Source organism: Apodemus sylvaticus, chromosome 10, assembly GCF_947179515.1.
Source record: "Apodemus sylvaticus chromosome 10, mApoSyl1.1, whole genome shotgun sequence".
Taxonomy (NCBI): Eukaryota; Metazoa; Chordata; class Mammalia; order Rodentia; family Muridae; genus Apodemus; species Apodemus sylvaticus.
Genome location: NC_067481.1, coordinates 64,515,765 through 64,539,164, shown reverse-complemented (window position 1 = coordinate 64,539,164; position 23,400 = coordinate 64,515,765). Strand labels below are relative to the sequence as shown.

The window sequence follows — 23,400 nt, the reverse complement described above, 5'->3', positions numbered from 1 at the left end:
TTAAACAAAAAGGTAACTTTAATGCAATAACAATAATAATCTGAGGATAAATAAATCCACAACAGACTCTAAAGCAGGATTTTTTCTTTCTTTGCAGAGAATGGTTTTCTGAAAGCAATAGGACTGAAGATGTTAAAACTGAATTTCTGACTGTCCAGGAGGAACCGGCATGGAACCAGCACGGTATTTCCTGCTGCCCTCTTCACACTTGCCAGGCCAAGGTTCTGTTACCTCAGGATGGGAGTTAATTTCAAGAGTAACTGGAGGGCTTGTTTCCTGAGTCATCTTCTTGTGAGCCCATGCTCTGTGAAGGAGAAAGCAAAGTGGTGTGTTTGTGATCAACTCTATCAAGAGGACTCTTGTGAAAGCAGCACACCAGCTACCCAGCATGCCTCTGCAGGGACCACCACAGAGTGACAACAGGCAGCCTGGGCCTTCCCTGAGCTTACTTAGAGGCATTCCTGAACATATCTTAAAGGTATTTCTGTGAATTTATGGGCACCGGTTTTCAAGAACTATGAGCAACTTCCCATTTAATAAATGAAACCACGTTCTTGTGCCTGATGTAATGTCCTTCCTCCTCCACCCATTTTAAATGAGAACCCTGTTTACCTTTTGAACAAACTGGGGGTTCACTGTGATCTCCTGGTCCATGGCCTTCAGTCGCTCATCCAGCTCTATGCATTTTAGCATCTGTGCAAGAGCCATACAACCATGGTTAGCAATAGGCTTTGGTCTCTCACATCTGTAACTATTAGTGGGAGGCTAGAAACTTAGTCACTAATCTGAAACCCCTTGGCTAAAGGGTTATGAAGTTAAAATATTTGGATTCAAGAGTAAATATGTGAGCCAGGAGGTAGTGGCACACACCTTTAATCCTAGCACTCAGGAGGCAGATACAGGTAGATCTCTGAGTGGCCAGCTTGGTCTACAGAATGAGTTCCAGGACAGCCAGATCTACACGGAGAAACCCTGTCTCACCCACCCCCCAAACCCAAAACAAACAAAAAAGAAAAGAAAGGGGATTCTGTGTACTGTATGTATGATTCCCAAGTTGAAACAATACCAGCAGACAATCCCATTAGCATTCTTCTCGATGAAACAGACACAGACACACTGACACAACCTGCGCATGTGGAGGTCAGGGGAAAACTTGCAGGCATCAGGCTCTCCTTCCCCTATGGAGGACCCAGGAACTGAACTCAGGTCCGCAGGCTTGGCTGCACATGCCTCATCCACTGAGCCATTCTGCCAGTCCCCAAACTAAGTGACTTTAGGTGACATTTTGATATCCAAAAATTATAAAAAAAAGAGTAGTGATAAAGTTCTACTTTTTTTTGTTTTGTTTTGTTTTGTTTTTGTTTTTCGAGACAGGGTTTCTCTGGATAGTCCTGGCTGTCCTGGAACTCACTCTGTAGACCAGGCTAGCCTCGAACTCAGAAATCCGCCTGCCTCTGCCTCTCAGACTTCTGGGATTACAGGCGTGCACCACCACCACTCGGCAAAGTTCTACTTTCTACATTGTATTTTTCAAACCACAATAAAGTAATGTAGGCAGTGCATTCTACATTACCATGGGTTATGTTTTAGGATTCTTGGGATTTTTTTTTTAAGAGTAGTTAAGTGCATCGAGTGAACTGTATATGTGCAGTGTCTCCAGAAGTCACAAGAGGGCATCAGATCCCTAGAACTGGGTTTACAGATGGTTGTGAGCTGTCTTCTGGGTTCTGGGAACAAAACCCAGGTCCTCTGGATAAGCAGCCAGTGGTTTTAATTGCTAAGCCAGCTCTACTCCTGTCCTATCCTTGGAATTTTGCTGTTGGTTCTGCTGTTTTCTGACAGTCTTACTACTTAGGGTTAGCCTTGAAATCAACATCTGCCTCCCAAGCACCAGGCTCAAAGAAATAGGCAACCACACATAGCTTTTAGTTTCTAACTTAAAATGAATGTACTCATTCCCTTCCTTCACAGTAAGGAACATACTGTCTAGATGAACCAACTCATTCCCAGACCCCAAAGCCACACTCAAGAGCAGTGGCCACACACGCAGGCTGTGGCTGTTTGCTGACACATCACCCCTCTATATGCCCAGGATGCTCCTGCTCCTTTTGCTGACACGGGAGGTACCTTTTGCCCTTCCACCTGGACATGCACAGAAATAAGTCCACAAACTGGCAGCTGTGGTAAAGCACAGGTAAAACATGACATCCTTTGAATGGTTTTGGAGTTAAAAGGATGTTTTGGTAATCTACTTGGGAAATCTAACCTCCCATTTAGTTTAGCCACCCAATCAATCTAGCAGAGTTTCCAGCAGACCCTTTTGTGTTCAGGCCGGGAACTACGGATAAACAGGCTATCCAGAAGCACACGAGCATTCCATGCAGCAGTTTCATCACCTGTCAAAAATGCCCAAACCAAGAAACTTGCTCACCTCTTGATCAATGTTATGAAGCATGGCTGGGTTATTATACTTTTCAGGGTTATCATGGAAGCTGACCATACCATCCTTCTGGTTAATACTTGCAAAAATTTCTCCATCTTCTATCTAAAAAAAAAAAAAAAAGGAAGAAAAAAGAAAGATAGGAAACCATGAAAATTTAGACCTGAACATCAAGTGAGTGGATATAACCAAAGATCCAAAACCAATGCCTAAGTCCTGCTGTGTTGTACAGACACTCCTCAAACTTGTGACCTTCTGCCTCAGATACTAAGATCTGGAATCACAGGCCCGGTTACTTTAAAAACAAAACAACAAAATGTGTATAGATGTTCTGCCTGTGGAGGGTAACCCTTGAAGTAGTTACAGATGGCTGTGAGCCACCTAGGTGACAGACAGGACTCAAACCTAGGTCCTTCTGAAGAGCAAGTCCTCTTACTTTCTGAGCCGTTCCTCCAGCTCAATTACAAATGTATTTATGTATTTTAAGTGTTATCTATTTATTCGGTGTTTCCTAAATGTTATTATGCAAGGAATCATTATAGATGCCAAGTGGATCAAAGCTGACACTTGCACACAGAATCCTCCTGCTTCATGCTGATTGCTGGGATTGTAGTGAAAGCCACTGTTCCAGACTGCAGTGTCACTACTGTTTGGCCCAGCTGTGAACAATGGAGCTGAGCTTCCTGAAATGGCTGTCCCTGACTGGGAAGGACAGTAGGCGGTGTTCACAAGGCAGCAGCTCCAACCCAAAGCACGCTAAGCAGAATTCAGAGTTCTCTCATCATACATGTTACTGGACCATGGTGCACACAATAGCACTTCTTGTAACAATCAGAATAGAAACCAATTCAAATGGCCACATAGTTAGGATAGAAAGGTACACTGTAACACTTCAGTCTGAACCGGGCCACCTACAAATGTGTGTACATGCCCAGCTCTGAAAAAGCCTGCAGTGTACACCACTTACATAAAGCTCAAAACAAACACAACCAGCCCAGCTGGTAAAGGTCAGGGTATCACTGAACCTTCGTGCTAGGTGGGGGAGCAAACACAAACACGGGCTGTTTTTTTTTTTTCTCTTTAAGGATGTCTACTTCTTTTGAAAAACCTGTGTGGTGGGGGCTGAAGCAGTGGCTCAGAGGTCAAGAGAACCGGCTGTTCCTGCAGAGAACCCAGGTTCAATATCCAGCAACCACATGGTGTCTTGCAATGGTATAACTCCAATCCAAGGGGATCCCAAGTCCTCGTCTGGCTTCCGGGGGCACTGCATGTACATGGTGCACAGACATACATGCAGGCAAAACACCCACAATCAAAATTATTAACTTAAAAAGAGAGACAATGCATGTAATGTGATACCTACTGCGCATACTTTCATGCCCATTACCTAGTAAAGTGGGAGTTTAAGAACCTTGCCTCACCAGGCAGTGGTGGTGCATGCCTTTAAGCCCAGAACTTGGGAGGCAGAGGCAGGTGGATTTCTGAGTTCTACAGAGTGAGTTCCAGGACAGTCAGGGCTATACAGAGAAACCCTGTCTCCAAAAACCAAAAAAAAAAAAAAAAAAGAACCTTGCCTCAAGAAGGTGTCACACCAGGGCTGGTATGCTGCTAAGTCTTATTTTTAAAGTTTATTTTTATTTATGTGTACATGTCTATGTAAGCATGTGCATGTGTGCTCAGGTACCCTTGGGGGCCAGCTAGAGTTATAGGCAGTATGAGGTGCCCAACATGGGTGCTGAGAACTGAACTCAGGTCTTCTAGAAGAGCAACAAGTACTCTCAACCCCTGAGCAGTACCTCTCGACTGATCTCTACGCTTTAAGCTGGCGTCAGCAGGTGAAAATTCGTCCTGCACTTTTGTCAGTGCTACTCCACATGCAGCCAGACTGATAATGCCCACAGTGAAGTCTGGCACTTGACTCAGAATGTAAGTCAACAACATCAGAGCACACTGGATCAGGTACCACTTGGGGGCTAGTGGGGACAGGGAGAGATTTTCTAGATATTGAGGGTTGTTTCAGCATTCATACCTGAGTAGCAGAAAGAGCCTACCACAGATCAACATGACAGTACTACTTTATGCTTTGTTTATGTGAAATATTTCAGGGATATTTCACGTGACTTAAATATACTAAATAAGGAATATAAACTAGATTCAACTATGGTATATATCACACAAAGTACATTTAACTATTTGAGTGTCCTCAAAGATTCATTGTGACTGAAAGCTTTGTCTTCTGAGTGGAACTATTTCAAGAGAAGACTTTTGGAGGTGAAGCCAACGGAGAGCCCTGGGGTGCGGCTCTGAAGGGAACAGTGGGACCTGTCTTTTGGTTATGGATTGCTCCTATTCATGTGTCACGATGTGCCACCCTCACCAAAGGCTAGACCAATAAGACCACATATTGGACCTAAAATGTGAACTAAATCATCCTTTTCTCTTTATAAAGTTACAAGTCTCAGGCAGCCATGACTAGGAAATTCTGTCAGGAAACAGACGGAATGTCAACAGTGGCTCACACTGTTTGCGTGTTAAACCTCTATTTTTTCCATAACAAACACCGACTGCTTTTATAAAAATAAAAAATCTACCAGTTAAAAGATTTTAAGTACACTTACCATGTGAAGAACATATTTTTCTGCCTCCTGAGGTCCAGATAACTGCACACGGCTTGCCATATCTTGTAATGATAGTGTTAAAAAGGTCTGAAAGTCAGAAGCAAATTAATCACATGTAGAAATGGAAAAAAACAGGAATGAACTAAATGTATTCAGTATTCTTTCTATTGCGACATAAAATTTTCTTCGTGAAAATGACTTGTTGCTGACCAGACGGCTCCCTGAATACAAGTGCCTGCAGCCAGTCTGACAACCCGAGTTCAGTCCCTACACCCTGATGGTGGAGGGGGATAACTGATTCCCATGAACTGTTCTCTGCTTTACACTGATGTACACACACACACACACACTTGAAATGAATGAAATCAGTGATCTTAGCTGTTATTCTCTGGCAGAGTAATCAGTCAGTCAGTTCCCTATACATATGCAGCATTTTCATAAAAGAGAGAGAGAGAGAAGGAAGGAAGGAAGGAAGGAAGGAAGGAAGGAAGGAAGGAAGGAAGGAAGGAAGGAAGGAAGGAAGATAGATCAAGTTTCAGAAGTCAGAAGATCAATGGCTATTCAAATGTCAAAAGGAAACCAAAGGGACATTCATCATAGGGAAAATGCTCATTCTAACATCATTAGGAAAACGTCAGTAAAACCATATTAAGATTGCGTTTCCACTGGGGCTAGTGAGAAAGTGTGTGCAGTTAAGTATCTGGGATATAGGCTCAGGCTGTTGTGGAAAAGAGGTTCAGGACACACTGAGGAAAAGAACAGGGAGAACAGTATGCTCCTAAGGATGAATGACCATCTTCACAAACACATACAGAAGAGACATGAGAGGAATCTAAAATCTAATGTCCAGCCAGGCATGGTTGAACAAACCTTTAATTCCAGCACTCAGCAAGATGAGATAGACGAGAGATCTCTGTGAGTTCAAGGCTAGCCTAGCTTGATAGGCAAGTTCTAGGCCATAAAGGGCTACACAGTGGGACTTTGTCTCAAAAACAACCAACCAACCAACCAATGTCCAAACAGTGACAGAAAGTAACCTCTGTACAATAGATGAGACAGATAAAACTCTCAGCAATGGCCCCTGTACCTGGCCACAGTGAGACAGAGATCCCATCACAAACATCAATACACATACAGCCTATCTGCTGAGGCTTCTATGAACAGCTTCTTTTTCATTTGCTAGTAAGAAAAGAGGCTTCATTTGACTAAAAACTTCTTTTTCTTCTGCTACTATTACTCTGGCACTACGGCCTGATGTCAAGTGTAGTTATCATCACCAGAGGCAATAATTTTTTTTTAATAATTTTATTTTTATAATTGTGTGCTTATTTTGTTCTGGATTATTCTATCTAAACTACAAAACACATTTTATTTTACTGCTAGCTCAAAAGTACAAGCTGTTAACGATTTCAAAATATTAAACTATAGCTGATGATTTTCATAGCAATGGCTGCATATGTTAGATTGACTTCTTTGTTTTGAGACAGGATCTTACTATGTAGCCCTGGCTAGCCTGGAACTCTATATATACTAGGCTGGCCTTGAACTCAGAGATCTGCTTACCTAGCATTACAAGTGCTGGGATCACAGGCATATGCTACCATATCCAACCATATTATATTTCTAAAGTTGATTTGTCTAGTTGACAAGTTACATTTGTTGTAGAACTTTTCTGAGTTGCTTTTCTCTGTTACATTCTTCATTTTCCTTACAAATTGACTTCTTACTAATTCTTTGCTGTTTTTTAGTCAGGAAGCTATTCCGTGCTCTTTCTAGAGTCTAGACTATTGGGAGGGACTCCTACTATTGATCAATGAGACTTCCCTGTCCCCTCTTCTCCTCCAGACCCCATTTCCCAATGGCCCATCCACTCCACCCACTCAATTCCCTACTCTCCTTTAGCATCCATCATCACCTGACATTGTCAGACAGTCATCCTGGCTACAGCCTGATTTCGCTCCTACACTTTCCTACCACCAGAGACCGATGATGCCGATGATGCGGGCACAAGGCCGGGAACATCGGGATCCGCATCATCTCACCAGCTGCTGCTGCCAGCCCATGAGCAGTCTCTTCACCCAAAAGTCACATGCTACATAAGCTTTTCTTAGTAAAATTCCTATTACTTGCAGCATACACCTTTTAAAGAATGGATTTAATTTATGTTTCGCTTTAAAGTTCAAACACTTCTCTTGAGTCAGAGTCTTGTGACACTGCTTAAGCAATCCTCCTTCGTTGGCATCCCCAGTGCTAGGACTGCAGGCACATGCCATTAGACCCAGCGGCCATCTGTCATCATCAGAAACCCTGAACATAAAAATGAAGAGCAGGACACGGGGACACAGACCTATAACTCTAGCACTCTGGACACCGAGGCAGGAGGATCATGAGTTTAAGGTCCACTTGGGCAGCATAGGAAGATTCTGTGTAAATAAATAAAAACTCCCTTACCTCCTACAACTTAAGCACACGTGGCTTGTCTAGTGCTGGCCTACATGGTAATGTCAGTTTCTCACGTCTAAGCCAAGATCAGCATAGCCTGAGAGTCGAGGCCAGCGATCACTAGCCACCCAGGACTCCCCACTCGGAACTGTCGCCCCTTCAGGGCTACCTCTCTGCCTCCCATTGCAGCCGTATCTCCTACCTTTCTTCCTCTTCACCTGCTCCTCTTCTCAAATACCCTGCTCTAGCCCTGAAAAGACCAAAAGGTATCAATCAAACTCTTTCTAAGGAGCCAGCTGCAACAGGTTCTCTCTTAGTGTAGAAACTCTGCCACACTTTATCCTGTACCTGCTTCCTCTGTGCTCAAGAGGAACAGAAAGCGACACCAGGTCCAAGAAGAGCCAGAGCAGCCATATGGCAGCCTCACCTTTGTCAGCCTCTGAATGTTCTTCTTATAGAGAGACGACAGGCACTGCTTCACCAGGCCCATGTTGTTATCGCGGGTGAAGGCCTCACTGTGCTTGTTCACCAGGCTCCGCAGCTCGGCCGGGTTGTTGGTGGAATACACTTGTGCCAGCTCATGGTAAGCATTGCTGAGAGGCTGAATGGTTATGGTGAGAAACGTTACAGCAGGAGAGTTTCAGAAAATACACTGCACATTACCATAAAGCTACACTTTACCCAATACAAATCCTGGCTTTCAAGACCAAAGGCAGGAATTCACTATGGAGTGATTTATTATCAATAATTCAGTGAAGACGCACATCTTTTCTCATCTATCAGGTTCTGGTTATTTTGTACTGATAAGTTAAAAGAGAAAAATAAAGGCAAAATCTTCGTTATGGTCAACTGCCCCTCCACACACATGGGACAATCTATTTCCTTCAGGATCTGGACAGAGTCAAACGACTGATGGGGTCGGAGCACTACCACCAGGCAGAAACCGATTCAAGCGCACCTTGACTAGTCTTGCTCCTACCATCCTCATTCCTGTAACTCCCTCTCTCAGGAGCAGTGCCTGGGCTATGAAGACAATCACCCTCAAAGGCACGCCTCCTACAGCACACCTACTGTCTGTCTGCTCAGGAGCCACTAGAACCACACAGCCGCTTTCTATGGTTTTCTGAGCATGGCTGCCCTAAACAGATCCCACCTATCACTTTCCCACAGGGCACTTTCAGCTGCCTTCCCCCTCACAAGGGGGCATGGCAGTCAAGAGTCTTGAAAGCCACAAGGAGCTCTCAGGCCAAGTGTAGGTGGCCATCTGTCAACAAACAGCATGATTAAGACTTACATCCCTAAAACGATGAAGGTCTTGTTTCTGTTCTGGAGACAGGGTCTCTCTGTGGAGCTATCCTGGAACTATGTAGACCAGATTGGCTTCAAACTTATGGAGATCTGCCTGCCTCTGCCTCCTTAGTACTAGAGTTAAAGATGTGCACCACTGCAACTGGATCTTAAAATTAGTATTATGATAGTGACATTATTATGATAACTCTTTGCAACTGTACAACTTAAAAAGAAACATCAGCTGGGATTACAGGTGTGCGCCACCATGCATTTGGGAGGCACAGGCAGGCGGATTTCTGAGTTTGAGGCCAGCCTGGTCTACAGAATGAGTTCCAGGACAGCCAGTGCTACACAGAGAAACCCTGTGTTTCTCCGGGAGGGGGGGGGGAGGAGGGGGGGACACCAAATTAAAAAAAAAAAAAAGAAAGAAAGATCATAATCATAAGGTATTTTACCTATTTTTGCAGTGCTGGGGACTGATCCTAGGGTCTTCAGCACGGCAGGCTTGTACTATGCCCCCAGCCAACATATATTATCCAAATACAAGAGGTCCATCATTTTTTTCCCTGCAAGACAGCTTTTTTCTATGTAGCCCTGACTGTTCTAGAATTTGCTCTGTAGACTAGGCTGGCCTTTAACTCAGTTTGCCTGCCTCTGCCTCTCTGGTGCTGTCGCCACCACCACTTGTTTTTGGACACGGACCATCTCACCGGGGCCTGGGATGCACCACAGGTCAGTGAGCCCCAGGATCCACTGGTTTTCACCTCGCTCAACTTTTCACATGGGTTCTAGGAACCAAACTCAAGCAAGCACTGTATCAAGTACACTGTTCCCAGCCCTCTCTAGATGCACGTAAAAACAAAAACAAATAAATCTCATTGCTCTATTTTTTAAATGTCCCAAAAAGTTGGCTGCCAGGGGGAACTGGAATAAGACAGTAGTTAAGCAGAACTTCAGGAAGACAGCCCAACATTTCAGTAAGTTGAAGTTTAATCAAATCAGAACTGTTTTCAGTATTTTGACTAAAATATAATAAAGAAATACAACCTGTATCCCCAGCAGGGCAAGAGCTTAAACATCTACTGTCTAGAAACAGGCTCCCGAGAACTACTACTACTGACAAGGGTAGCAATGTACATGGACTACAACAGAGCTGCTAGCGTGGGCTCCTGGACTCTCCACAGAAGTTGCTAGGGGAGCTAAGTCACCATAAAATAAAACTACAAGACTATAATGTCACAATGTCTTTATATACAAATTAATGCAGAATGTAAGAAAATCAGTTTTATTTTAAAAACTTACCTTAATAAATCTACCCACAATTTGAGAGGTGTATTTAGGCAGCTGTTGTACTTTGCCAAGTAATATCAAAGACACTAAAATATACTTTTTATATGATTCCAACATGATATGGCTGACAGCCATGGCAGGAGTGGTTATAGCCTGAGCAGGAAGAAGACGGAGCAGAGTGAAGATATGGCACAGCGCAGCAGGAGTATCAACTGACCACAGGTATCACTTTAGTTAATGCCCATTATTATTAAGATGCTTTATTACATCTCTTTATTTACAGTGTGTGGGCACTGTGTGTACACCGGTGACTATTTGGAGTCAGAGAACACATCTGTGGGAATTCTGTCTCTTTTCATTATGTGGGTTTCTAAAATCAAACTCCAGTCAGGAGGCTGGGCAAGTGCCTTTACCTGTTGAGCCATTATTTTTTATAAGATTAAAACAAACAAACAAACAAACGAGGGTGTGAAGAGTCCTCTACTACAACAAACTATGCAGCCAAGTTTCCTGCAGCTAGGGAAACTGTAGAGGTGAGCCTATCCAAAGTGCAGTGGAGACGCCTTACCCCTGGGAAAACCACTGATCATGGTGTCTCCCCTTCAGCTAAGTTTGTAACACTTTATTTTTGAGATAGACACCTGCTGTACGGGTCACGGCTCCCTGGAACTTGAGAAGGACCTCCTGAGCTCCCGAGAATGTCAGCATCCGTGGCTTTTGGTAGCTTTATTGAAATATAACTCAGAGTACAAAATTTTTACCTTTATAACTCGGTGGTTTACAATACATTGTCTGGGTTGCAATATTATCATTACCTAATCCAGAACATCTCAATCGCCCAAAAAGAAATCTCCACTCATAAGCAGCCACACTCTACTTTCTGTCTCTGGACTTGTCTGTTCTGGACAATTGTACAAAAGGCATCATAAATGTGATCCTTTGTGATCGACTTCTTTAACAAGTGTTCCAGTTTTGAAGTCAGTACCTCCCCCTTTATATGGCTGAAAATGATCCCAGTGTGTGGACATACATTATCCATCCTTCAGTTAGTTGGTAATTATTCTAGGTTATTCCTACCTTTTGGTTCTACATGATTTTATGTGGACAGTATTTTTTTATTTCTCTTGAATATATTTTTAGGAGTAAAATTGCTAGGCCACATGCTTAATATTGTAATTGTTTTTGTGTTTGTTTTTTTGGAGTTGATACCCTGAACAAGTAAGGTAAACACTCTTTCACTAAACTGTACCCCCAAATCTTAAATTTTATCTAACCACCAAACTCTATTCCAAAGTGACTCATTTTGCAACCCATGTGCAATTAAGAGGGCTCTGCCTGTCTTCTGACATTAGCTCTCCTAGCATGTATAAATCAGTAACACTCGCTAATTGTTTGGATCACACAAGTTCAGAACCAAACCACAACTTTAGAAAATAATTACCTGCTCATAAAAGTACAGTGCTCTTTCAAAGTTCTTCAGCCCTGTATAGATCATCCCTCCATAATAGTAATAGCACAGAAAGTGTTTTGCATCATAGGCTCCATTCTCTTTACAGATATCCATCATATCCACATCAAGATATGGAAGGGCAGGTTTAAAGCACTTCGCTAGTAAACAAAGCTATAAAGAAATTTGTATTAAATCAATATACACTTCACTATAGCAGATTTTAGAAAAAAATTCAGATTCCAAAATTTTAAGATAATACTGTTTTGCTTCACAGATGATTAGTAACATAGACATTAACACATTATTCCATTTTCTTAACCATCTAGAATAAAAGAACATTTCCTGCTGGGTGTGATCACTCACACCTGTAATCCTTGACACTCAGGCAGCTGAAGCAGGACTGCTGCAAATTCAAGACCAGCTGGGGCTACAGAGGAAGATTATACTTTAAAAAAAAAAAAAAAGGATGAAAATTAACACTAGGTAGAGCAAACCACAATGAACTGAAAGTAAGAATTCCACAGACACAGTGCAGCACCCACCCAGCACTCATGAGTTTCTGGATAAGTAAACAAAAGTGTCCACTTTCAATTCACTGGCTCAGTAAAACAAAAACAGACAGTGCCAGGCAGGGCTCAGAGGACACTGGTGATCTCTGAGTTCGAGCCCAGACTCATTTTCAGAGCTGGTTCCAGAACAGTCAGGGCTACACAGAGACCTTCTCTTAGGGGGAAAAAACAAACAAACAAAAACTCAAAACAAAAACAGAAATTAGGCCAGCATGGTGAGATCAAAAGTGAAGAATTTTTTTAAAAAAATTAACTCTTTCTCAAACTGAAACTTTCAGGTAAATGTATAAAAATGTATGCAACTACAAAAGGCAAGCACACAAGGTGAGTGACGTATCGAACCATGCAACAGTGACGTCCCCACACTCACCCAAAGCCCATTTTTAAAAATTATGTATAATGGCAGCTATTGGGATGAAAAGTATATTAAAAAAAATTTAGGTATAACCAGGCACTGTACTGTATGCACACCTTTAATCTCAGCACTCAGAGGTAGATCTCTGTGAGTTTGAGGCCAGACTGGTCTATTTACATGAGTTCCATGACTGCTAGGGCTTATGTAGAGAGGCCCTATCTCAAAAACAAACAAACCAAATAAACAACAACAATAATAATGATGAAGTAAAATTAAGTTATGCTATGACTGTCATAAAAGCACGTTGAAAGATGAATAATGTAAGAAAAAAGGAACAGGTGTCCAAGGCAGTCTACACCACAAACACTCCACAGTCTAGCTCCAGTATGACCTACTCATATTACAGAATATGGTGTAGCGTAATGCAAATCAGACTCACCTCCAAGATGCATTAAGCAGGAAAAAGTAAGACACATGAAAATTCACATAAATTTATTGGGATTTGGGGGCTTTGTTTTTTAAAGAAAAGGTGTGCGCGTGCGCATGCACACACACACACATACACACACACTTACTTATATGTGCAAAAGATCTGTAGAAGAAATGCACAAGAAGTATTAACATGGGTGTTCTATGAAGAGAACTGCCTCTGGCAACAGTAAGGGAGGCACCATCATGTATCCCCACTTTTGGAGAGTCTTTTGGACTTTGAACTCATTAGCATAAGACAAATAAGTGAATAATGTTTTTAAGACATAAAAAGTTGCCTATGTTTTTACTCTTAAGTTCCATGATTTACTTAACAAAAAATGACTTAAATTTCAAAAAATGCTATGACCGTTACAATGATCCCATTGTAAGCCCCACTCTACACCTCAACAGCACTACCCCCACCCATTATCTAGCTGGGCAAGCCCATCAGCCTCACATCTCTGAGCATGTGAATCATATACTTTGGCTTCATACCTGGCAGAGATCAGCATGTACTGAGGTCAGCTGGTTTGTATTCATCTGCATCTTGTCTATGGCTTGCTTAAGGATGCCAATTCCTCGAAGGGGCTGTCAGAAATGACATCTCTTTCAGATAAGGTCTCAAAGTTGGCAGCACATTGGATCTTATGTTGTCACTTACAAATAAAAAACAACACTAATTGATAGGTTCCTTACATAGCAATAAGCTTTCCATACTATGTCAGGAAATGTCTGTGTCTATTTAGTCACAAAATGGTTTAATATGTTTCTTGGAATACTTAGAAAATTTCAGCATCAAACTTTAAATCAAAACCTTTTATTTCTTTTACAATGACCATCACTAACAAACTGTATTGCTTTCTTGAGGCTAGAGAGATGGCTCAGTTGGTAAGTACCAGGATCTGAGTTCAGTCTCCAGAACCCACGTACAAGCAGATGTAGCACTGTGCACCCAGCATTCCAGGCCTGAAAGCCAGAGATAGAGGATCCAAAGGCCTCCAGGTTTGTCAGAGATTCTGTCTCAAAAACAAGGCAGAGACACAAGTGCACACATATATATACAAAACTAGAGTACTTTCCTAATTGTTAAACAAGGAGAACTTTTCTGCATCATTTACCACAAATTAGTGTTGTTGCTTAGAAGCTACGCTTGTGGATGATGGTGCTGCCATGTTTTCACAGCAGAGTATTAGCCCTAAAGAGTAAAGAGCCACTGAATCTATAACCACATTTCATAAGCAAACCATTTCCTGCCCCCAATTATAAACAACTATATATATTCATCATCAAGTGAGGCCTAACTCTCTGAAGATCAGAAGATGAAGTTATAAAATACCTACATAACTTTATAGCTTTTCCTTTTCTTTTTTGGGGGGCTTGGGGGGATGGGTCCTACAGAACTCACTCTGTAGACTAGGCTGGCCTTCAATTTAGAGAGATCCACCTGCCTCTGCTTCCCAAGTGCTGGGATAAAAGGCATGTGCTGCTGCCACCACCTGGTTAACAGCTCTTTCAATAAAGAAAAGGCTGGTAATAGCTCTCCTCTCAATACTCAGGAAGAGACATAGTAGTATCTTCCACCCCAAGACAGGGTGTGATGGTTTGCATATGCTCGGCCCAGGGAGTGGCACTATTAGAAGGTATGACCCTGTTGGAGTAGGTGTGGCCTTGTTGGAATAAGTGGGTCACTGTGGACATGGGACCCTAGTCCTAGCTATCTGGAAGTCAGTATTCTGCCAGCCACCTTCAGATAAAGATGTAGAACTCTCAGCTCCTCCTACACCATTCCTGCCTGGATGCTGCCATGCTCCTGCCTTGATGATAATGGACTGAACCTCTAAACCTGTAAACCAGCCCCAGTTAAATATTGTCCTTATAAGAGTCGCCTTGGTCATGGTGTCTGTTCACTGCAATAAAACCCTAAGACACGGGGTATCGTGCAGCCCAGTTTAATTTTGAACTAGACATGTAGCCAAGGATGACCTTGTACGCATAAGGATGACCTTGAACTCATAAATCTCCAGCCTCTGCCTTCCAAGTGCTGGATTCATCAGTCTTTTTTTCTAAATATATATATCTGCCTGCATGTATGTCTATGCACCACATGAGGCCCTTAGCCAGTGCTCTTAACCACTGAACCATCTCTTCAATCCCACAGCTTTTAAACAATTTACTTAGTGCTCCTAAAGAATACCGAGACTCCTTCTGTTTTCAGCCTCCTTCCTTTCACTTCTCAACCAAGAAAACACACAAACTAAAATTTATGCCAGCATCAAAGGTAAAGTCTAGGAACCTTTCCAGGTGACAGAGAACTAAAGAGAAACATCAGTGTATCTTCCCACGCTCTGATGTCTGCTTTTCTACAGAGGACATCAATCACCTACCTGGCCACATCTGGCCAGACTATGATTTTGTTGAGCATTATCTCAACATCCATTTCCAGGTGCTGACCATCTTCACTGTGGTCTACATGAGAAAGCACCCACTGAAGTATTTAGGACGAGGAGAGCAAGGCTACCATTACTTTCCAACAGTGGGGGAGAAAAAAACAAGTGCCATGAGACCCTAACACTGGGAGAATCTAGTCAAAGCACAGAAGACATCATCACATGGCCCTTTCAGCATTCTATAAGGTGAAATCATCATAATTACAAGCTAAAAGGACAAAACAATAGCATCAGTATAACACAAAGGCACTGGTAGTTTTTGTTTTTTTCTTTTTCCAGTGCAGGCATGGAACCAAGTACTTCACACATGCCAAGGAACTGCTCTACCACTGAGCCATACCTCTAGCCCAGACTTGCAGTTTCAGACCAACCATTGCTACCAGTTCACCTTCTGGGGGCCTCACATGTAGCCAAAGGCTGCTCTCAAGGAAGCACACATATTTACATATTGGGATGCTGAATACTGAACCTAGCCTTTTCTAGACTAGTTTGTGAGTCAAACAGACATTGTAATAAACTTGAATAACTTGAATATTTCTTACCTGTTTTCTTTCCACAAGTGCATTTGTTAGCTGATGGCAAAGCCCAGCAACTAGATGCAACAATAACAAAAACAATAACAAAATATTGAAAATATAAACACTGCAAAGGAAAATACAGTCAGGAAAAGAAGAAACAGTATTAGCTTACACGTATCTGTTGCATATCGAATGTGCTCTCCGTTACAAGTACTTATGAAGAGCTGAACCTGGGAGAACAGTGTCTCGAAGTCAGGAACGCTGGGCATTGAGAACTTCACAAACCTAGAATGGGGAGAGACAGAATCAATAACCTCATATTTCATACAGCAAAGAATAGAAACAACTTAAAGTTCATATTCATCCTGACTCTGAGATTAACTGCCACAGGGCTGGAGAGAAAAATGCCCAGCGGTTAAAAGCACTTGTTGATCTTGAAAAACACCTGGGTTCAATCCCCAGCCCCTACATGGTGGTTATAACTGTAACTGCATTTTTAGGATGATCTGATACAATCTTTTGATCTTCACAAGAACTAAGAACACATGTGGTACACATACATACATACAGCCAAAACACTCACACACAATAAAAAATAAAATATCTTTTTTTTTAAATCAAGTATCAGAGTCCACCAAATTTTCCTGGCCTGTCTTTTTCTCCCCATTATAATACAAAACAAAGACATAGAGGTTAAGGAAAATATGCTTGAAAGAGGACAACATTCAGAATAAAAAACATTTTTGTTTTTTGAGACAGAGTCTCTTTATAAAGCCCCGTGTGTCCTAGAACTCACTTATTCCTGGCTAGACTGGAACTCACAAAGATCTTGCTTGCCTCTGCCTCCCAAGTACCTGAACTAAAGATGTACATTAGAATGCCCAGCTTCTTTTTTTTTTTTTTAACCCCAGTGTGGTCAGGACATTTATTCAGTTAAGAATCAGTTGCTTAGGGTTGGTGAAGTGCTCACCATTTGCAGCCAAGCCAGACAACCTGAGTTTGGTCCCCAAGAGTAACATGTTGGAGGGAAACCAACTCTAGAAAGTTGTCCTCTAACCTCTATACATGTGGGACATGTGTGCCTGTCCATATACAAACAAAATAAACATTTTTTTTAAAAGAACAATCTGTTGCTTTTCCTGTTTGTGGTAGAATGTACTCAAATAAGGCACAGAGAGTGGGTTGTGGTGAGCGGCTACGGCAGCAGCTTAGGTTCAAGATGCTGTGGCCAATTGGATTTCTACCTGGAATAGAATTAGCTGACAGACGGAACAAGAAAGAGAAGGGCAGATATAACAGGGAGCATCAGATGACCCATCCTGACTAAAGGGCAGAGGTGCCATCAGCTGCCAAGAGCCACGTCAGGAGGGCTTGCAGGGCATCTCAGGAGAGAAAGCTGCCACCACTAGAACACTGCACTAAAGCAAATGGTGTGATTTTTTTTCTTTAAATAGAATCTTTCTTTCTTTTTTTTTTTTTTTTTAAGATTTATTTACTTATTTTATGTATGTGAATACACTGTCACATCAGAAGAAGGCATCAGATCCCATTACAGATGGTTGTAAGCTACCATGTGGTTATTGGGTATTGAACTCAGGACCTCTAGAAGAGCAGTCCAGTGCTCTTAACCGCTGAGCCATCTCTCCAGCCCTGTTGTGATCTTTTTTTTTTTTTAAAGATTTATTTATTTTATTTATATGAGTACACTGTAGTTGTCTTCAGACACACCAGAAGAGGGCATCAAATCCCATTACAGATGATTGTGAGCTGCCATGTATAGTTGCTGCAAACTGAACTCAGGACCTCTGGAAGAACAGTCAGTGCTCTTAACCTTTGAGCCTTCTTTCCAGCCCTGTTGTGATCTTTTAAAACAGTAACTACTGAAATTAATTTCAAGAAAAATAATGAATTCTCCTCCATCTTTTAGTTCATCTACACCAGCAGTTCTCAACCTGTAGGTGTCTACTTTCTGGCAAACCTCTGTCTCCAGAACTATTATGATTGATAACAGTAGCAAAATTATAGTTATGAAGTAGCAAGGAAAATAACTTTATGGTGGTGGTGGTGGGGGGGGTCACCGCAACATGAAGACCTTGTATTAAAGAGATCAGGAAGGTTGAGGACTGCTAAACTACACAGCACTACTTAACAATGTAATTATTTTTTTACTCTGTAATTATGAAGATGTGCCAGAAACAATCTCACAGTAGTCAGCAAAGTATTGTGATTTATATTTAAAAAGCAGCAGCACAGGGCTTCACATTCTGTGAGTGAAAGAACACAGATTGAAACGAGGCTTCAGACACATGGTCCAGGTTCTTTCCATGCAATGTTTGCACATAACTAACATACATGGTGAGATACTATATAATATCAAATGTTTTCATGGCTGCAGGCATTAGCACTAGGGAGGCTAAGGCAGGAAGATGGTGAGTCCAGGACTGGCCTGTGTTGAATACTGAAATCCTGTCTCAGAGGGGAAAAAAGAGAAGCTTTCTGAGCTTGGGAGCTGGCTCAGGGGGTAAGGGTGCTTACGGCCAAGCAGATGACCTGAGGTTGATCCCTGAAACCCACATGGTAGAAAAGAACCAGTTCCCACAGCTGTCTGTGACCTCTGCATATGGGTGCAGACACACACAAATATATACATGCAAAAAGTATGTTTTCACATACAGCCCATGTGACATATATGTATAAGTATATGTGTATGTAAAATATATATACTATCTGCTCTTTCATATGAGTAAGGAGAAAAATACACCTTCGCCTCAGAATTCCTAGTGTGACTAGGGCCAGATGTTTATTATTTTAAATGCCATGACAACATGCCCATTTATACGTTCTGCATATACTACAGCAAAACATATTCTGTTGAGACATTGTTACAAGGAACTCCGGTTACCATAGATTTGAAAATCTGTGTCAGGCTATAAGAAGATATATCACTAACTGTAGTCCACCATACCCTCCTCTATTATATCACAGATTCGCTTTCTAAGTTAGAAAACAAAGAGGATCACATGAACATAATATTGAGATAAATGCAAATTGTAATGCCCAGCTATTTTTAAAAAGAAATTTCCAAGGAGCAAGATAGCGCAGAGATTAAGAACACACTGCTCTTGTAAAGAACCTCAGTTCAGTTCCCAGTACCCATGTCCGATGACTCACAGCTGCCTGTAACTTCAACTCCTCTTCTGTCCTCTAAGGGCACCCACAAAGCAAACATATAAATTTAAAAAAATATCTTAAACCAGCCTGGTTCAGGACAGCCAGGGCTACAGAGAGAAACCCTGTCTGGAAAGGCAAAAACAAGGATTGGAGAGATGGCTCAGCAGTTAAGAGCACTGACTGCTCTACCAGAGGTCCTGAGTTCAATTCCCAGCAACCATCTGTCTGTAATGAAATCTGGTGCCCTCTTCTGGTGTGTCTGAAGACAGCTATAGTGTACTCAAATATAGATAAAATAAATAAATCTTTAAAAAAAAAACCCAAAATTAAAAAAATTCAAATTTGTACATACATAAATACAATGAATCAAATTCATTGTATTAAGGAATAAGAGAACTTGTTCCTCTTGCAGAGAGCCTGGGTTAGGACCCTGTACCCATATCGTGGCTCACAACCACTCATAACTCTAGTTTCAGGGGAATCCAACACCCTCTTCTGAGGTACATGTAAGCAAAATACTCATACACATAAAACTAATAAATCTTTCAAAAAGTTATAAAGCTGGTATCAGGTATATTAGTACATACCTTTAATCCCAGCACTCAGAGGCAGAGGTGGGTGGATCTCTTTAGTCTGAGGTCAACCTGGTCTACAAAGCAAGTTCCAGGACAGCCAGGGCTACAGAGAGATCCTGTCTCCAAACAAATGAAAGGCATGGAACTGAACAAAATATAATAATAAGCACAATTTGCTGAAACACATGCACACACTAGAAAACACAGACCGTAACAAGCACAAACCCATAAAAGAAAAAAAAGCCCCTTACAGAACAGCGAGGACACCCAAAGAGTGTTCTTGAACATCTAAAGCTCCAAGCACTGTGTCCAAGTGGGACAAGTTCTTTGCAAGGAGTTCTCCACTCTTGTTGATAAGTTCACAAAGTTGAGTCATTTGCCCTGCAAAACAGAACACCAGCATTCAGTCAGGGTCCTAATCCAACTGAAGAACTCTAATCAGACTTCCTTCTCAAATCATTTGTTATGTCTTCCTCTAAGACTAGGATGGTAACAAACAACTTGCCCCTGCCTCAAAACTAGTCAGAGGAAACACTAGACCTCCCAATTCCCTTTGGTCTCCAGAAAGCGCCTGCAGTTCCTAAAGCCAAAAGTCTACATATCACTGTCACTGTCTTTCCCAGAACCAAACAGGCCTTAAGTTACGCCATAAGTTCCTCAGCTCCACTCCTTTCCCTTTTATGTCTTAATTCGGAACATTATCACTTCTTGTATGGACTTCTTGATATATCTTCTAAATGATATGTATCTTTATTCCAAATTCTACTTCATATTATGAAACTCAATCAAATTATGCCAAAGGCTTTTAGAAATCCAAACACTCCAGCTCAGTTTCCAGAGCCAACTTAATAACTGGTTTCTACTGACTCACCTCTGGTCATGCATCAACTTGGGTCCTCTCTGCCCTCACCATCCTCGTTCCCCATGACTCACTATCCACCTCCTCTGTGCCCTCGATGTACTACAAGGGACTGTGGTGACCAGGTAATTCAAAGGAAATGCACCTTTAGGGGTCTACTGAGCAGCTAAGCAATAGCTCCTTGGATTAATCTCCAAACTCCTTAAAAAAAAAAAGGTTCCATTTAATGGCATTACAGTGTGGCTAGGAGGCAAAGGCAGGTGGGTCTCTGTCAACTCCAGGCCAGCCAGGATTACACAGTGAGACCCTAGCTCCAAAGCAAACAAAACTGCAAGTACACGCATGTTTACTGACAGTATGTCTATAAAACTCAACAGAAACCTCTTCCATCCAGATTCTATACTCCAGCTATCCTCATATTTTCTCAGCAGCAACCCAGTGTTACCAATGAATGCCTTAAGGGTCCTTCTGAAGAGAATCCATATGTATAGGAATACTCACCCATGTACGCATTCAGTCTATTTATTCACATAGATGGCACCGTGTTGTGTATCCTATGTGTACATCTACTATTTAATGATGACCTCAGATTCCTTTTCAGTTTGCAAAAAGTATATGCACTGTTCTTCCCACAGCTGCATAGGAATTCATGTGTATGGCTGTACTATAATTTTGTGTAATTTTAATTTTGTCTGTGTCGATGTAGTTATGTGCATATAAGTGAAGGTGCCCAAGGAGACCGAAGAGGATGTTGGGTTTTGGATTCCTTGAAGCTGGTGTTACAAATGGTTGGGTGTCCACCAGCAATGCTAGAACTAAACTCAGGTCCTCTGAAAGAGTAGTGTATGCTGAGAGCTGTTCTCCAGCTCCATTTAATTAATTTACTTACACATAAGGGTCTCATTGTGTAGTGCTGGCTGGCCTTGAACTCAAGGGATCCACCTACCTCTGACTCCAGAGTTATGGGATTAAAGGAGCCCACTCCTATGCTCACTCTTAACTAATCCTACCTGTATGTGTGGTTTAAGGAAAAGATCACATGTATGTAACTGGCCTGTGAGCTTAAGTCTATCACTGAGAAGGAAAACGAGAATTACTATTTATTTTGCATGGTTTCATCATTTAAACCTTACAATAGATAGGTGGACAACTCTCCGGACACACCTTATACCTCTCTTTTTTACAAATGAAGAAATGAGCCCAACCTCACGTTATTTCCAGATGTCAAGAGCATTTTTACATGCTTTCTCCACTCAATTCCCTTCACTCTATTAAGGAGAGATCACTTTCTTCTGGCTCAAGATTATGTGTGTTCAAGTGATGAGATGAATGGACCAGGCAGTATGCAAATTAAGGAGGGGAATAAAGTAACAACTGGACACCCTAGAAATGGAGTCCGGCTACTGAAAGCTCCCTTGGAGCTCGGTACGACCAAAATAGGGGTGGAAGATTCCGAGCGTGCGCAGCTGGCCAGTCAAGACTCAAGCCTTCGAGCCAAGCAAGGGGCCTAGAAAAAGATTCCCCTCCAGCCGCTAGAGAGGCCTGGTCAGGGGGTGGCCAGACGGGCAGGACGGATAGGACGCTAAACCAATCACCGAAAACCAGTGATGGCCAAGGGACCAATGGACGCTCCAGAATGCCCTACCGGAAGTCCCGCCCCCAAACTGTCAAGCATCTCACGGTGGCTGGGGCCCGAAGGGGGGGGAGCGAGGGGGAGGGGAAGGAAAGTCTCCAGGGCCCGAGACAGGGGAAGGCGAAGGCAGGGACTATGGTGCACGACAGCACGAGGGGTGCTCCTCACGGCCGTGCGCTCCAACCCTAAGTACCAAGGCCTGAGCAGGTCCAAGAGGAGAGGCTAGAGCTAAGGGCGGTCCCAACATCCGCACCGGTGCCAGGGCATACCGGCCCAGTCCTGCGGCCCAGGCCTCACCTTGAGCTGAGAGCTGTCGGACACTGTTCACGAACTGCTCCAGAGCAGACGCCATGTTTCCCCGCTGGTGGCCCAAGCAACAGAGGTAGCTCGCGCGGGAAAAGGCGACCGCTCTAGGAGGAGGGGCCCGGCGACCCACTAAAGCCTGGAGGAGGTTATGTCACTTCCGCCGGCCAAGCGCCGCGAGATTTTACCTGGCTGAGGGCCCTCTTGTCTCCATGGAAACAGTTCCGCTAGTCGCCGGAAGTTAGTTCTCCCTCGCCTTTCAGTGTAATGCACTTGTGAAATCTCGTCTCATGTTAAATGGAAACGATGAAGAAAGGAAGGGGTGATACTTAAACACGAAATTTCTGGGCCCATTTTTTAAAACCTAGCTACATACTTCCGACACGGCTCTATTGCCACTTCCGGAAGGTGCATGTTAATGGAGAACCTTCTTAGGAGAACCATCTTCCAGAGGCAGGGCAATGACTCCTTTTGGAGGCTGGGGGAACTCATTATATAAATTCCTGAGGATTGGTGGCTTTTATCTAACCACCAGAAACCCTTCTGCATTTGAGCCTGTCCTCGTTTCTGGACATACACAGTGCCTGGGAAGTAACAGCTGAGTGCTGGAAAGTTTCCCAAGTCAAAAGTATAACTTTAGGAAGGTTTTGAATTCTCCTAAAGTGAAATTAAACCCCAAGCAATTTCCTGGGTTTCCAGCCTCTCCGGGACTAGACTGAGATAGTGATTTTTTTCATTCCATCTTTTATTTCTTTTATGACCATCATCTGTCTGTAACAGTTAAACTCAGGTTAAACTTTCCACAAACTTCTCCCTCTGAAGCAAGCACATAATCTAAGACTAAGTGGTTCTGATAGATAGCACCGCACACTTTAAATTCCTGCTTGGCTAGGAACTAATTTCTAGGGTTTCTACTGCTGCAGAAACTAAATGAGAAAAAGGTTTTCACTACAGAAAATGAATGAAAGT

The 23,400-nt window shown here is 42.5% G+C and overlaps 1 protein-coding gene across 5 annotated transcripts; it reads right to left on the bottom strand.

The window, feature by feature from the left end:
* On the bottom strand, nt 1-22,585 carry Cops3 (COP9 signalosome subunit 3). 5 transcript variants are annotated; one of them, XM_052195465.1, is made up of 12 exons: nt 22,426-22,585; nt 19,888-20,017; nt 16,063-16,175; nt 15,915-15,964; nt 13,421-13,513; nt 11,522-11,701; nt 10,093-10,233; nt 7,928-8,101; nt 5,059-5,145; nt 2,432-2,545; nt 613-693; nt 1-304 (listed from the first exon to the last, which is right to left on the bottom strand). In XM_052195465.1, the coding sequence occupies exons 1-12, from the start codon at nt 22,478-22,480 to the stop codon at nt 251-253; spliced, it is 1,272 nt and encodes a 423-aa protein (XP_052051425.1). In that variant the 5' UTR covers nt 22,481-22,585; the 3' UTR covers nt 1-250. The 5 variants fall into 5 exon arrangements, with proteins under 5 accessions (XP_052051425.1, XP_052051426.1, XP_052051427.1 ...); XM_052195466.1 differs by lacking the exon at nt 10,093-10,233; XM_052195467.1 differs by lacking the exon at nt 19,888-20,017 and having other exon boundaries at nt 22,426-22,583.
* Nucleotides 22,586-23,400: the final 815 nt, after the last annotated feature.

Coding starts and splice junctions, on each gene's coding strand:
- Cops3 (XM_052195465.1), bottom strand. CDS start 22,480: ATGGCGTCTGCTCTGGAGCAGTTCGTGAACAGTGTCCGACAGCTCTCA. Junction 11,702..13,420: donor TACATGCTGATCTCTGCCAG/GTATGAAGCCAA, acceptor ATTTCTTTATAG/CTTTGTTTACTAGCGAAGTG. Junction 2,546..5,058: donor AAAAATATGTTCTTCACATG/GTAAGTGTACTT, acceptor TTTTTTTTTTAG/ATAGAAGATGGAGAAATTTT.